General features: G+C 41.6%; 2 protein-coding genes across 6 annotated transcripts; both read right to left on the bottom strand.

Annotated features, from left to right (window-relative positions):
• Positions 1-2,262: 2,262 nt before the first annotated feature.
• Positions 2,263-8,104, bottom strand: jmjd6 (jumonji domain containing 6, arginine demethylase and lysine hydroxylase). 2 transcript variants are annotated; one of them, XM_018761475.1, is made up of 7 exons: positions 7,655-8,104; positions 6,735-7,123; positions 6,312-6,598; positions 5,718-5,853; positions 4,926-5,064; positions 4,773-4,811; positions 2,263-2,811 (listed from the first exon to the last, which is right to left on the bottom strand). In XM_018761475.1, exons 1-7 carry the CDS (start codon positions 7,781-7,783, stop codon positions 2,680-2,682), a joined length of 1,251 nt encoding a protein of 416 aa, XP_018616991.1. In that variant the 5' UTR covers positions 7,784-8,104; the 3' UTR covers positions 2,263-2,679. The 2 variants fall into 2 exon arrangements, with proteins under 2 accessions (XP_018616991.1, XP_018616992.1); XM_018761476.1 differs by lacking the exon at positions 4,773-4,811.
• Positions 8,105-9,777: 1,673 nt separating this feature from the next.
• On the bottom strand, positions 9,778-13,555 carry LOC108939759 (serine/arginine-rich splicing factor 2-like). Of its 4 annotated transcripts, XR_001966529.2 has the most exons (4): positions 12,725-13,552; positions 11,809-12,233; positions 10,677-10,751; positions 9,778-10,135 (listed from the first exon to the last, which is right to left on the bottom strand). XR_001966529.2 is itself a non-coding variant. In XM_018761358.2 (3 exons), exons 1-2 carry the CDS (start codon positions 13,078-13,080, stop codon positions 11,825-11,827), a joined length of 765 nt encoding a protein of 254 aa, XP_018616874.1. In that variant the 5' UTR covers positions 13,081-13,555; the 3' UTR covers positions 9,778-10,751; positions 11,799-11,824. The 4 variants fall into 4 exon arrangements, 3 of the variants coding, with proteins under 3 accessions (XP_018616874.1, XP_018616873.1, XP_018616875.1); XM_018761358.2 differs by having other exon boundaries at positions 9,778-10,751; positions 11,799-12,233; positions 12,725-13,555; XM_018761357.2 differs by having other exon boundaries at positions 9,778-10,751; positions 12,725-13,551.
• Positions 13,556-13,672: the final 117 nt, after the last annotated feature.

Genomic DNA, 13,672 nt, shown 5'->3' with positions numbered 1-13,672 from the left:
CAAATTCGTTTTTTTTTTTTACTTCTACATACCAGACTATTCGGTAAGTAACACTAATGCTTTTATTCATGTCTACTTAACGTCAGTGAGGTATGAGAAGGTAGCTCCTCCATCATAAGTCACCTGGGCCAGAGAAGATTGCAGGAAAATCACCATCTTACAGGTATACAGCGTGTCCTTATGTGCAAGTCTTTTTCTTGCGTATTTCTTCTCCCACAAAAAAACCCCCCGCATATTTCGGGGCTTTTCACGTTACTCTGAACCTACGCTTTCCATTTGGGATTCCATTGCACTGTGCTGTCATTTTCTTACTCCAGGAAAAGTGACAAAAAGTGTGTCCAAGGGGGGGAAGAAAAAAAGCACAAAACCACTAGAAAAAAATTTGGCACATAAGCTTTATTTGAGAGGGACAGGTGACTAACATTCTTATGGGCCCATGTAGGTTTTATATTAGGGTTAATTTCCTTATAACCAAACAAAAAATACACATCTGCATCCTGATCATTAATTTGTAAACAGACTTAATTATCCCCAGCAAGACAGGACAGTTGAGCTATAGATGTTTGCTGCTTTGCTATTAATGTAATTACACTGTTAATACTTATGAAGAATGAAAACAGAAAAGTAACGTTAAGTGTTGCCAGTTTTTCTAAATGTCATGGAAATTTTGTACAGGCCATTCTACATCCTGGTGGGCTGGTCTCGTCAGAAATGCTCAGTGCGACAATGTCTTCACCCTCACTTATAGCAGCTCTGTGTTAAATCCAACCAGCAAGATCACCCCCACTGAAGTAATGGAAAACCAGCAAGTTTTAAAGGCACTACTGTCTCATTTCAGTCTTTTCCCGGGAAAGAAATTGCAGAAGCCAAGAGGGACAGAAACAGAAAGTCTAGGGGGGAAAAAAAATCCCTGTGAACTGACAATTGCTGAAATGCCTAAACAGTAAACATGGAGCACCAAGCTGTCCCTGTTACTGCCATTTCTTTATGTAACAACAGGGACAGGAGTGACCAGAGTCTTGTTTTCCCTGGTGAGAGACTGTTCTGTCTTCTTCACAGAAAGACATTCATCAGGAAAATATGCAGCAGAGATAGAGGCAGAACGGATTTTTTGTCACCTCTCCTAAAACATGAGTCAGACACTCCAAAAACTTAAGACTTCCATAATACATACAAATTTATTAGATTCACTGCAAATTCAAACAAACAAAAAAAAAAAAAAAAAAAAAAAAAAAAAAAAAAAAAATATGGTTCAGTACAAATTTGCAAAGTAATTCAGTCAGAAGATTCACAAGATACGAGGCCGGATGTGTACAGTCTGAGGTGGTGAAACAAGTACACTGTGCATTTTCAACCTTTCCAGCCAGATGTCACCTGCCTTCCTTACAACAGTTTTCATTGCCTTGCTTTAAACTAAAGTTCCTTTAAAAAAAAAAAAAAAAAAAAAAAAAAATTGTAGCTTCAATAGCCTACAGACAAAATGATCAACCATGTTGGATACCTGCATAACTCTTAATATGTGATTATGTGACAAATACACAGATATTAACCAAGGTGTGTATACACATTTATTCAAGTTAATCTGACTTTTTCCCCCATCAAAATTACAATACCCTTTTATGAAATTCTTACGTGTTACCAAAATGTTTCCCAGTGACCACTTTAACTGCTACAAGACAACACTCAACCGTAACAGGGAACTCACAACTGAGGAAAGCAACAGTTAAGAGTTTTTGTAGATACATGTGTTTCCATGATTCTGCACATTGGTAATTAATTTACACATGAGTGAAGTTTTTGTATATACTGTACTTAACCATTAAAAATGTTAAATACAAAAATATCAAGAACTACTGCACATTTCCAATTTCTAAGGGTGCTTTGAAGGGTTTAAGACCTCAAGAATGGATAACGGTCACTTATATTTTCCCCCGATACCAAGGCAGCAAATGTAAAACCCAAGTACTGATAACCTTTCCAACTGAACAATTATCCCATTATTAGACAAGAAGATAGTTTGAGGAAAAACTGCTTTCATTACAACTTCCACTGAACTCCTGCAACATAAGAGCATGGCACTGTAGGAACAGCTCTACTCCTCCTTGTGAACTTAGTTACATTTATTCATTTAGCAGACGCTTTTCTCTAAAGCGATGTACATCTCATAGAAAATACAATTTGTGCATTACCTTAGGAGAAAGACATAGCTACAGATGTGTGACTCTTAAGTACAGTTTGTTTCCTTCAACATATGCACCGACGTTCATCACACAAGTTAACTTTAACCCATTTTCTTTATTTATAAAAAATCTTTATATTCTTTATTTAACCCATTATCCTTTTCTTAGTATCAATAAGGCAACAGAAGACCTTTTTCTTCTTTATCCAATTAGTCTACTCTCAGAGAAAGATGCACCAAACTAGAACAGCTTTTTAAAAGCCACTAATAACTCCTGACAGTATGCTTCCACTCTGACAAGCAAGGCTTTTGTTAAGGGCACAACAGTACATAAAGGCTAGGGGACAGTAATTTCTCATCACTACATATAAAAGCACAAGTGAGGCAGAGGCCCAAAATATGCATTTAGCATCAGCTAATTAAAAGGACAACAGCCCTGAGGAGCAGGATCTCTTTTGTAAATCGAAGCTCTGTGTGCGAGGAGGACCCCTCTTCTAGTGTCACCGTGACGAGCTGCGCTCTTTGCTCACGCAGTCGTCCTGGGTGGTAGTGTCGCCATTTCCCATCATGCCACACGTTCTTCTCTTTTTCCTGCGATGTGACATGGCTTCGCCCTCTGAGCCCGACTCACGCTGTAAAATATGGGATGAAAGTCAGAAGACATCACCTCTTGCCCTGGTTTCAACAGTAACTGGCTATCGCTGAGAGCTAACATTATCTCATATACACACCCATGCACATACGCATGCTCTCCTTTGCATTTAACACAAAATATCAAAGCCAAAAGAAAGATGCAAAAATTATGTTTTTCCCATGGGATGCTGCACTGGGTCAACCAGTACATAACGCAAACCTGCCCATGTACAAATACACATTAAAGCAAACACTATTCTGTAAGTGACTAAGAAAAAGATGAACATATAAGACAAGAACTCAAATGCCAATCCTTCCCTTTACAGAACTGTGGCTAAAGAGATAAACCCTTCCACATCTCACACTTAGTGCACTTGACAGTTAGCCCGACCAGAGAATTCTAAAGTTGTACACTTAGAGAGCCAGATCTACTTCAATACATATACACACACACACACACACACACACACACACTTTCAGAACCCCTTGTCCCATACGGGGTCGCGGGGAACCGAAGCCTACCCGGTAGCACAGGGCGTAAGGCCAGAGGGGGAGGGGACAGACCCAGGACGGGACGCCAGTTCGTCGCAAGGCACCCCAAGCGGGACTCGAACCCTAGACCCACTGGAGAGCAGGACTGTGGTCCAACCCACTGCGCCACCGCACCCCCCTTCTACTTCAATAATAGACACTAATTTTGTTTCAGTGCTACATATCTCACCCACTAATCTGCTTTTGACAGTTGGAACATGACCATGATATTAAAAGGTACAAGCTGTGTCTCCTTCAAACTAACACAATGCCATACTTTAGAAGGGTCGAAACAGCTAAGGTACACTCAGAAACCCTAATTTTTCTCAGAGCGCATAAAAGAATGTGGAAAAAAAAAACTCTTGCACAGTTGGTCAGCAGTAGAAGCTAGAGGTAGCAGCATCCTAAAATGCTAGTTCAAACGTTGCTCATGAAACAAAATGGCAGCATCTAAGGCTGTGCAAAACTTAAATGAAATATATATATTAAAAAAAAAAAAATCAAAATCCCTTCCTTAATGTTCCGCTTTCACTACCCATTAAACTAATACTGTCAACTCACACTCTAATTTCACTTGTGTGTAATGCATATGTACTGTGAACTTGTGCATCAATGCACAGATTTTTTGTTTTGTCTCTGGTTTATGTTTTTGAAGAAATAGGTTATTGACAAAGTAAATTTAAAAAAAGAATTGGTTTGCTGTAGTATTAATTCTTAACCACAGGAGGGCTACACAATTCAAAGTGGTTGTGTAACAACAGTCAAAACAGTGTACTTTGTCAGAAATGTGTTTCTTGCTTTAGCACTATGGAAAAATGTTCAGTCCTAATGCTTGCAAACAAACGAGATCACAACAAGAGCTCCTTTATCATATAACTTAATGGAAGACCTAGATGGAAGGCATGTTGAAAGCTTATTTCTTAGATGCTGTTCATCTTTATACATTTCTTGTTCATAGGTAATTAATCCCTAATGCTTCATTTATGGAGATTTTCAACATTAACCTAGCATCCCTTTTTACCTGATGGCAGATTCACAGAAAAATATTTTAGCATTTTTTCTTACAAAGCATTTAATAAATGTACATTACTATAGAAAATGTAGCAACAGAAGCAATTTTCCATCTGCATTAACATTTAAAAGTGTTCAAGTGCATAACTTGTGCACTGATACATTAATGCATACAGATTCACTTGAAGTATTAATAGCTACACCTTACTCACTTCAGCAAAACATTAGTCCAAATTATCATTCAACCCACAATTCTCTTCAATAACCCTTTCTATTAAGTGTCTTACTAAACATCGTGATGTCCCATTCTCTACTACTCATTAAAAATTAGTGCCTGTGTGTTAGTTTATGTCTAGCCTATAAAAAAAATTTCTTATAACAAGATTCAGTTTTAAGAGTTCACATGCCCTTGATTTACCTTAGGTACATTTGGTATGACGCTCTTTGTGCCTTGAACCTAGACCCCCCCATTACCCCAAAACAAACATTTTTAAAACTGTTTCATATAGAGAAATGAAACCTCCAGGAAATTTGAAGTTGTACAAAACACCACCATGGGGACATCTCTTACCTCTGAATCAGAGTCTGAGGAACTTGACGAAGAGGAGGAAGAGGAGTCACTAGAGCTGTCGGAGGCAATGCCTGTTGACTCCTGAAGGTCTACAGAATCCGCAAGGGCTGCAAGCTCAGGCCGCTCCTGCTTCAGAATCCTGAAGTGGAGAAATGACAGGAGGCAACATAGATACTAAGGAAACTCACAATACTTGCAAAAGAAATAAGGGTCTGGCAGTATTGGTCCTCAAGGAGTCCGCATCATTCTGGTTTTCATGTCAGGTAAGCTCTAAAGTACTTAACCATTACAGGGATTCTTCAAAATGTGTCATACTATTGTTAATCGACAATGTTACACCAAATTTGTGGTAATAAAGAACTAACAATATCATAATAGTGACAAGACGAATTAGATACTAAAGGGCTAATATCTAAAGTGACTGAAATGCAAATTTATTCCATCATACATCAAAGAAAACAATTTTACACATCTTATGTCATAAAATTTAGTTTAAAATGGATTCTCATCTAATGCATTCAATTTAATATTATTTAAATCATTTAATGCACTGAATCAAAACTGTGCCAAACCTGAGCAATTACAACCTCAACTTCCATACACAATAACCTGCATAGACCAGGATTGTGCATGTCTGTCTTAGAATTACATGGTCATCACATTACTGGTGCACAGGGGAGAAAAATAAATGGGGGAAAATTATCAGGAATCAATTACTCATTCTGCCTTATAAATTACTTCAAAGTGATTTTATCAACATCTTTGCCGTATGGCCTAGGATTTATTCCATACCGGTACCACTTCCTTGAGAGCTTTGGTCGGCCACGCACTGTTTTATGCCATACAATGGGGAAGTTGGTGGTGCTGGCAAAATTCTGAGTTACAGCAATGGTTGTATCAAGGTTGAGAACAACGTGCCACCAGCCACCTGGATAAATGAAATGCAAAAATTATAACAAGCACGCACATATAAAACTTTGCAGTCAGGTGAATTGCAGCAGTTGCTACATATAGTGTGCAAATGTTCCTGCAATAACCACAACGTTCTTCATTTACCTCTAGAACTATAAACCGCTGCCACCTGTTCTTACGACTGACTCCATTTATTTAATCTGTTACATAAATGTTCAACGTTTATAGTTATAGTCTTTAGAGTTTTGAGATGTACAAATGTTGTTTGGTAATGGTTTTAGGGAGTTGACAATATCGGGACTAAACATTTCCATGGTTGACTTATAAATATACTTTCTGCAACACTTGTAATGTGGGTGAAGAAGTGCTTCACTCACATGCTTGCTTTGTAACAAGTACAACAAATTTGATTTACATCAGAGTTAAATCACATTCCACCCTGCCCTTCCTTTTAGACAAAGAGCCAGAACTAACCTGGGACAAAGACGGTTTCCCCGGGCTTTTGCAAGATCTCCAGTGGCTTGAACTCAGCAGGCCAGGTGGGCTGCTGGGTACGGGGGTAGATTACACTAAACCAAGTGATGGCCTCATCCTGTTGATTGCCCCCCTCTTCCCGGGTGACTTTTATGAGCTCACGTGGCGTATGTGTGGGGAACAAGCACCAACGTTTGTGGCCTTGCACCAGGGAATTCCACGCGCTGGTACCCAAAGGGTCTATATGGATGCCAGTTCCAGAGCGAGCAGGTCCCATCACAAACCATCTTACAGAAAAAAAGAGTACATTTAAAAAATAAAAAAGAGGAGGCATTAGAAGTAGTACATGTATATCACATTTGTTAAGTCTATGTATACAATCATGGAAATTAAGCATGCATTCAGATACTTTTTGCTCTTTACCTATAAGGCGGCCGTCGCTTTTCCCCAGCAAACTGAAACAGGTCATCCCGGAAGAAGACTGGAATCTCATAATCCTCGAGCAACTTTCTACGTTTTGCATGCTCACCAAAGCTGCTGTCAAAGATATAGAGGGGACTATCATCTCGCGTCGACTCCATGTACTCAACGTAGTACTTCATCTTCATCTTCACGGAGTAGCCGTCGTTGTCTTCGCCACACTTGAACTTCTGGTTGCGGTACTTGCGCTTCAGCCTCTCCAAGGTCCACTTCTCATGAGCAGGCCAATGGATCTGGCAGCTGAGCAGTACCACGGGCTTGTAGGGCTTCTCGAACCGTTGTATGAACTCCTCCACTGTGAGATGAAGGGAGTCCACACGCTCCACATTGTCCTGGCAACACACACACTGGTGATGTGAAGAAGATGGGACTGCCAACAACCAGTGGAAAGAATAGTTCCCGCTGCTACTAACCAAAGTACTCAATCGAGGGGTTTTTCCGTTTTTGTATTTTTACTTTTATATGACAACTACATCATGACTGCTGTAGAACACTCCCAGCCGTGCACTACACTTTATCCTCCCATTACTGCCAGATATTATAGCATGAAGATTAGTAGTGTGGCTGCAGTGCGTGTTCAGGGATAAGATCATCATCATTACATATGTTTGCACGTTATCCCACCTGTATCTGTGGCAAGGATGCTTAAAATGACATAATCTGAGCATGTACCACGAACACACACATTGATTGCAACACCCCCACAAATGAGGTAATCATGGTATCCAGGAGGAGGTCTACAAGTCCGCAGTACCGGCGTGTAATTAGTGAAGTGAGCAGCTCTACATGGTCTTGCCATCATCATCATCATCATCATGGTGAGCAACGTGCTCGAGAGTTGTCGCTACAATCATCATGGTTACCTTCACTGTCCGATGTGACAAATCGAAATGCTCAAAATAACCATGTTTCGTCCAGTCTGAGGAATCCTTCAGTTCGGGTCTGGCACTCCGTTTTGCCTCTTTAATCCGTTTCTTACTTTTGTGGTTCATGTTTTTGGCTGTTCCCGGACCGTAGCTACACACCGTTAGCCGCCAACTTCTACTACGTGATGGACCTCAAGTACGCTGAAGTGACGCAGCAGAGCAGGGTGAATTACCCGGTTCGGTCGCTAATCGCTTATTCACTCACGAGCTAACAAGAGAGCTAAGTGTCTAGTTTAGGGTGAGTTATGGCGTTGAGCGAACGTGAGCGCAAAAATACAAAGACGACAACAATAGCTACGGGTTAACGATATCTGTTAAATAATGAGCGACACTGTCGCTACCACAATTTCCAGAAGATTCACGCGGCTGCTTCGCTTGGTACAACCAAACTTGTTTCGGCCCGCCTTTCGGACAATAACAGCTCGCTGATTCGCCCGACTTTAAAGATGTTTCGAGTTCCTGGAATTCATTGGTCAAAAGGTTCCCGTCTCTGCCACACGAGCCAACCCAAGGTTGGTTGTCGAGGAAACGCGAGCAGTCATGTTTGGGTCTTCCCCGATTCGGATCTCTCGTTTCCACCATTATGCACCAAATTGTCTTTCTCAATAATCTGTACAATGATCTTTTTAAATTTACATGCACTGTAATAATGTGTACATTCCGAAACGCCTACATTATATTTACATCGACATAACACATTGACGAAAATATCTCGTTCACTTATTAAATCTCCCGCCAAATCATTCAATACATTGATTGATTGACTAGACAATCCCAAAGCGTATGAAAATACCGTCAAATTATCTAAATACATAATGTTCTTGAGGAACTTCATTACACAGGGGTGCTCACATATCTTACTCCTCTCGACCCACTATTTATGGCGGGTTTTATTCATACTTAAATGAATTTGAAAAACTTAAAATTACCAGCTCATCAAAAAATTTAATGCAAAAAATTGTATAGACAATGGATCACAAGAATCACGCTTGAGAATTATTGCTATGTTGCAGATGTTTAAAAGAGTATTTTACAGTATCTTAATTCCTCCTTGTTCAGGTCCTATTTTAGCTGTATCTGCTTTAAAAAAACAATAGCTATAAGTGTTTAAGCTCTCAGATCAGAATGGATTACCAGCCCACCCAAAAAAAAAAAAAAAAAAAAAAAAAAACCACACACCAAACTATTTGTTGCTGAATCAATATTTCAAGCACACCAAAAGCCCAAAATGGATGTGGTAGGTCTAGAGGCAGCTGGTAGCCTAGTGGTTACATTGCACCCAAAGGATGCAAGTTTAAGGTACTTTGTCACTGTTTACACACACACACACACACACACACACACATTTTCAGAACCGCAATACAATGAAATTCCATATGGCAACCCTCAGAAAAACAGAACTCCCCCCTCTGCCTCCAATACCCTTGAGGTACTTACCCTAAATGATCCAGCTGTATAAATAATTGCAAGTAGCTTAACATTGCAAGTTGCTTTGGAGAAAGTAAGAAAAATGTGTTCGGAGCCATTGCCTTCCACTCAAAGGCCTTGAGTTTCAATCACTGCTGTACTGTAATATTTGAGACAATTATCCTGTTCTATATTTCATTTAACTGATGCTTTTTACCAAAGCAACTTTATCAGAATCAGAATGAGCTTTATTGCCAAGTATGTTCGCACATACAAGGAATTTGTCTTGGTGACAGGAACTACCACAGTCATTTAGCAGTCATTGCTCCTACGGTAGATTCACATACTCCATTTAGCCAAGAACTGGCCAGATTGACATCAGACTGAAGGCTTTTAGTTTAGTGTAGTGTTTGTATAGGACCTGAACAGAGAAACAGCAATTCTGTACTGAACGCAATGTGGCATACAAATGCAGAAAAACTGCATTGTACTGAATACTCTTTTCATACAAGGAACCATCTTCAGCCATCTTTTGGCCACTGAATGGGAACCCATTATACAAGAAATGACTTTCACAGGAAAGAGTTACATGGCATAAGGATTACATATTGTGTAGCATATATTATGATAATTGTATCATCATTACAAATGGAGACCAAATTGTCAAAAAAGTTTATTTGCATTCATGAGCTGTTAAGTACAGTATTTAAGGAATGCACCAAGAACAATTTACAGAATTTCATTACAGTTCAATGTATTGAATTTACTTCAAATATGGGTAGATGTTTACTGCACATTCCAACAGATTTGCATAAACAGCTTACTGACATCAGGAAATAGAGGACTGGCATCCTACCAAAGTATTATCCTGTGGCAGCCATTTTTACACCAACACACCAAGGCATGGCAACAGGAGCAACCAGATGAAAACTGGAAACAGCCAAGCACTCTGCACTGCAACACGCCACCTTTAACAGCTAACCAGCAATACTCAACTGCTACAAACTGCGCCTAGTGCACAAAAAATACACAAGAAAAGAGATTAGAATCACAAGAAAACTGCCATTTACACATAAAGCAAGCAATTTTAATCAGTGCTAGACTAAGCAGGTTAATATTCTTTTACTGGTAATATTTGATCTAATACACCATTTACCATTTTAACTATTACTCTAAACAAAATTAAGCCCTCATCACTGACATGCATAGCAATTCTGATGTAATTTTAAGGTTGCAATGCAATAAGTTAAAGTCAAACTGGAGTACTAGTAAATCAGTGACTCATCCACAGCACTGTAGGAAATATGGCTTGGGCCTGTTTAAAAAATTTAAATTGCATGTCAGATGAGATGCTGTACAAAAACACCCCAAAAAACCTTAGCACTGTACCATTTATACAAAAATTCTTGCTTTACCTCACTTACAAGTTGATTACATTATGTTCATCCTATTAAATGAGTTGGAGAGGGTAGAATAGATGGCACAAAAAGAAATCCTTAAACTAAGCAAATTAAACTTTCATAAAAAAAAAGTCAGACCAATCGACAATAACCTTTTTAATCATAAGAGTTGGTGGGCCTTTGGTTTGAGGCCATAGCCATCTTCGGTGAAGTCTGAATCTGAAAATCTAGAAAAAGAAAAGATCACGTGAGTATGCAGTTGTTGCAAAGTGAACCTTTAAATGTATTCTGGCCCTTGCCATGAAATGCCGCTATGTCGTCATTTTAAAGCAAATCACATGAGGACTCAACACCAAATTACATTTGGGAACATTTAAGGCAAGTTTCTTGGTAACTACTCAACCCCATAATGGGTGTTGATTTTTATGAGAATTATCAGAATCCTGCAATGGCCAACTTGACATGTAATGGGGAATTCAGAATGAGCATAGCAAGCTGTCAGGAAGGCCTTTGTTCATCTGTGACAAACAGGCAGACAAACCTTGGTCCCCCTACAATTTGACTGTGCAATAGTACTTCTGAACACATGACCTGGAGGACAATGCAAGGTTTCCGTCCATTGTCTTGCAGACGTACCTCAACACCACCTCAACACTGACAGAGACCGACCTGCTCCATAGCAACCCCCAACAGCAGCAGGCAGCCCATGGCCGGATCACACACTAACTGCTCAAACTGCCCCAAACGCCTTTTTTGCAAACAGGAAGCAGCAGCTTGGAGGAGAGAATTCCAAATTTTTGGTGAACATTTAAAAAACCCAAAAATATCATTTATAAATATTATACACCCCCCCCCCCCAAAAAAAAAAACTAGCTCCAACTGTGATGGGTTTTACTTAAACAGATACCAGAATTGCTTTTCTGTACTACATTTCTCAGCCTTCTCCAACCTTTCAAGCTTTAGGCAAAAAAGCCTATTCAGTGCTGAATTTCTCAGCAGTAGGCTGATTTCCAACAAGTCTCCCAGGAAACCAGCACAAATGAGTAAAGTGTTAACCCAAAAACTGCAGGCCTAACTCAGTTTTGTGTTAGCCACATATTTTGCAAACAGGTCTCAGTGAGCCCTAAACAAATTTAAGTACCACAGGTTGTGTCAAAGGTTGCAGAAAGCTGCTGAAATGGCTTAACTTGTGACCTGCTCCACAGTGCTACCCTTGCCAGCATGCTCACACTGTACCCCTAAGTCAATTTCAGCAGGCGTCTGGGCTGCAGCACCTTCACTTACTGCGGTGACATTATGATTAGGAAGCTGCTCCATCGACCTCTTCAGGGGACTTGACGGGGCTCTTGGATCGCGACCTAGATTTAGATTCCCTGTTGGAAGGGGGTGTGCGGCTCCTGGAGCGGGACTTGGACTTGGAGCGGGACCTGGAGGCCGGCGACTTGCTCCTGTGAGGCGTACGGGACTTGGAGTTGCGCGGCGGCGAGCGTGACTTGGAGTTCCTCCTTGGGGAACGGGACTTGGAGTTCTTCCGCGGCGTGCGAGACTTGGAGTTCCGGCGCGATGCGCGGGACTTGGAGCGGGAGCGCGACCGGGAGCGAGAGTAGGAGCGCGACCTCGAGCGGCTGTAGCGCGAGCGGCTGCGAGAGCGCGAGCGACTTCTGCTTCGGGAGCGGCTCCGTCGGCGCCGCCGAGGACTTGGGGAGAAGCTGAAAGAGAATACAGATCACACACGGTCAACACTTTGAGGAAGAAAGGCCGTTTGAAGCAGGGCTGCTACACAACTTTCCCAATGGCAATTCCAAAAAACTATCGTGACGCCATCGTTATCAAGCTAAAGTGTGAATGTGTGGTAAGGCGCACTATTCTTCCCACGAATCCCTCGCGAGGCTGCTGGCCACGAGGCTCTCGCACAGACCAGTTTCGTACACGTACCACAACTACTACCACAGTTTTCCTACACTTTTTGATCTCGGTCGGTCCAGCGATTGTTGGTTTGCAGCAATCTTTGCTCCCAGCCTGAGCCAGGCATAACCCAGTAAACCCAAGTGAACTGCAAGCAGCAAGGCACGAGCTTAGCCTTAGTGCTAGAAACCAGCACGCGGGCTACTCCAGGCGGGCGCTCCTTCCACAGAAGAACATGGCTTCTGCGCAGCACATGTCATGATGAGAGCCAGAGCACTAAAAGCTCTGCTCTTACCTTCTACTTCGTCGGCCATAACCCCCGTACCTCCGGGGTGGTGCTCCACGACGACCGTAATACGAGTCGGGCGGGCGCCCGTAGCGCGCCATCTGCACGCGCAGCTCGCGCCCGTCCAGCACGGCTCCATCCATGGCGTCCATCGCGTCCTCGGCGTCGCGCTTGTCGTGGAAACGCACGAAAGCGAAGCCGCGACTCTCCTTCGTGTACCTGTCCCGAGGGATGTACACGTCTCCGACCCGGCCGTACTTCTCGAACACGCGGCGCAGGGTCTCGGGCGACGTGCGGTACGTCAAGTTGTCCACTTTGAGGGAAGTCATGCCTTCAACGTCGGGCGGAGGCCTACCGTAACTCATCGTCACAATGCCAGAAGACTGACTAGCTTCTGAGTCAAAAGACACAGTAGAGAAAACGCAAAGTTCACGCTAACGCGACACTTAAATCTATAAAGATCTCTGCAGTATACGTAACAAGTTTTTAACTTCACTATCTACAATAAGACTTCTCGTCGTCTTCTAAAGACGCCACGCACATGCTACTAACAACCTCATGAGGCAGCTGTTGCTAGCTAGAGATCGGATCCGGTTTACCGCCGCATCTAAAATATTCACAAAATGGCGGGGGGGAGGTGGGACCCACCTCCTTTATGCACGGATAAAAAACATTTCCAGTATCTAAGTCAAATACTAGCTATTTAAATGTTCTTTGATATGAATTCGTATTCACCGAATTGTATACGAAATAAAACAATTTTATTTCGAAACGATCATAGTTATTTTAGTGGACACAAGCATTCAACTCTGATTGGTTCAGCGAGTCACGTGGTGTAGCCATCTGGAGGGCGGGGCGAATCAGAAAGTTTTGAGCGGGCTTCCTGTGCTGAACATCTTTCGTGGAAATATTAAAATAGCGCCAAAAGTATTTGTAAACGATGCCACCCTAGAAGAA

This window comes from Scleropages formosus, chromosome 20 (assembly GCF_900964775.1).
Source record: "Scleropages formosus chromosome 20, fSclFor1.1, whole genome shotgun sequence".
Taxonomy (NCBI): Eukaryota; Metazoa; Chordata; class Actinopteri; order Osteoglossiformes; family Osteoglossidae; genus Scleropages; species Scleropages formosus.
Note: the sequence above shows the minus strand (reverse complement) of the source record. Positions and strands in the feature narration are given on the sequence as shown.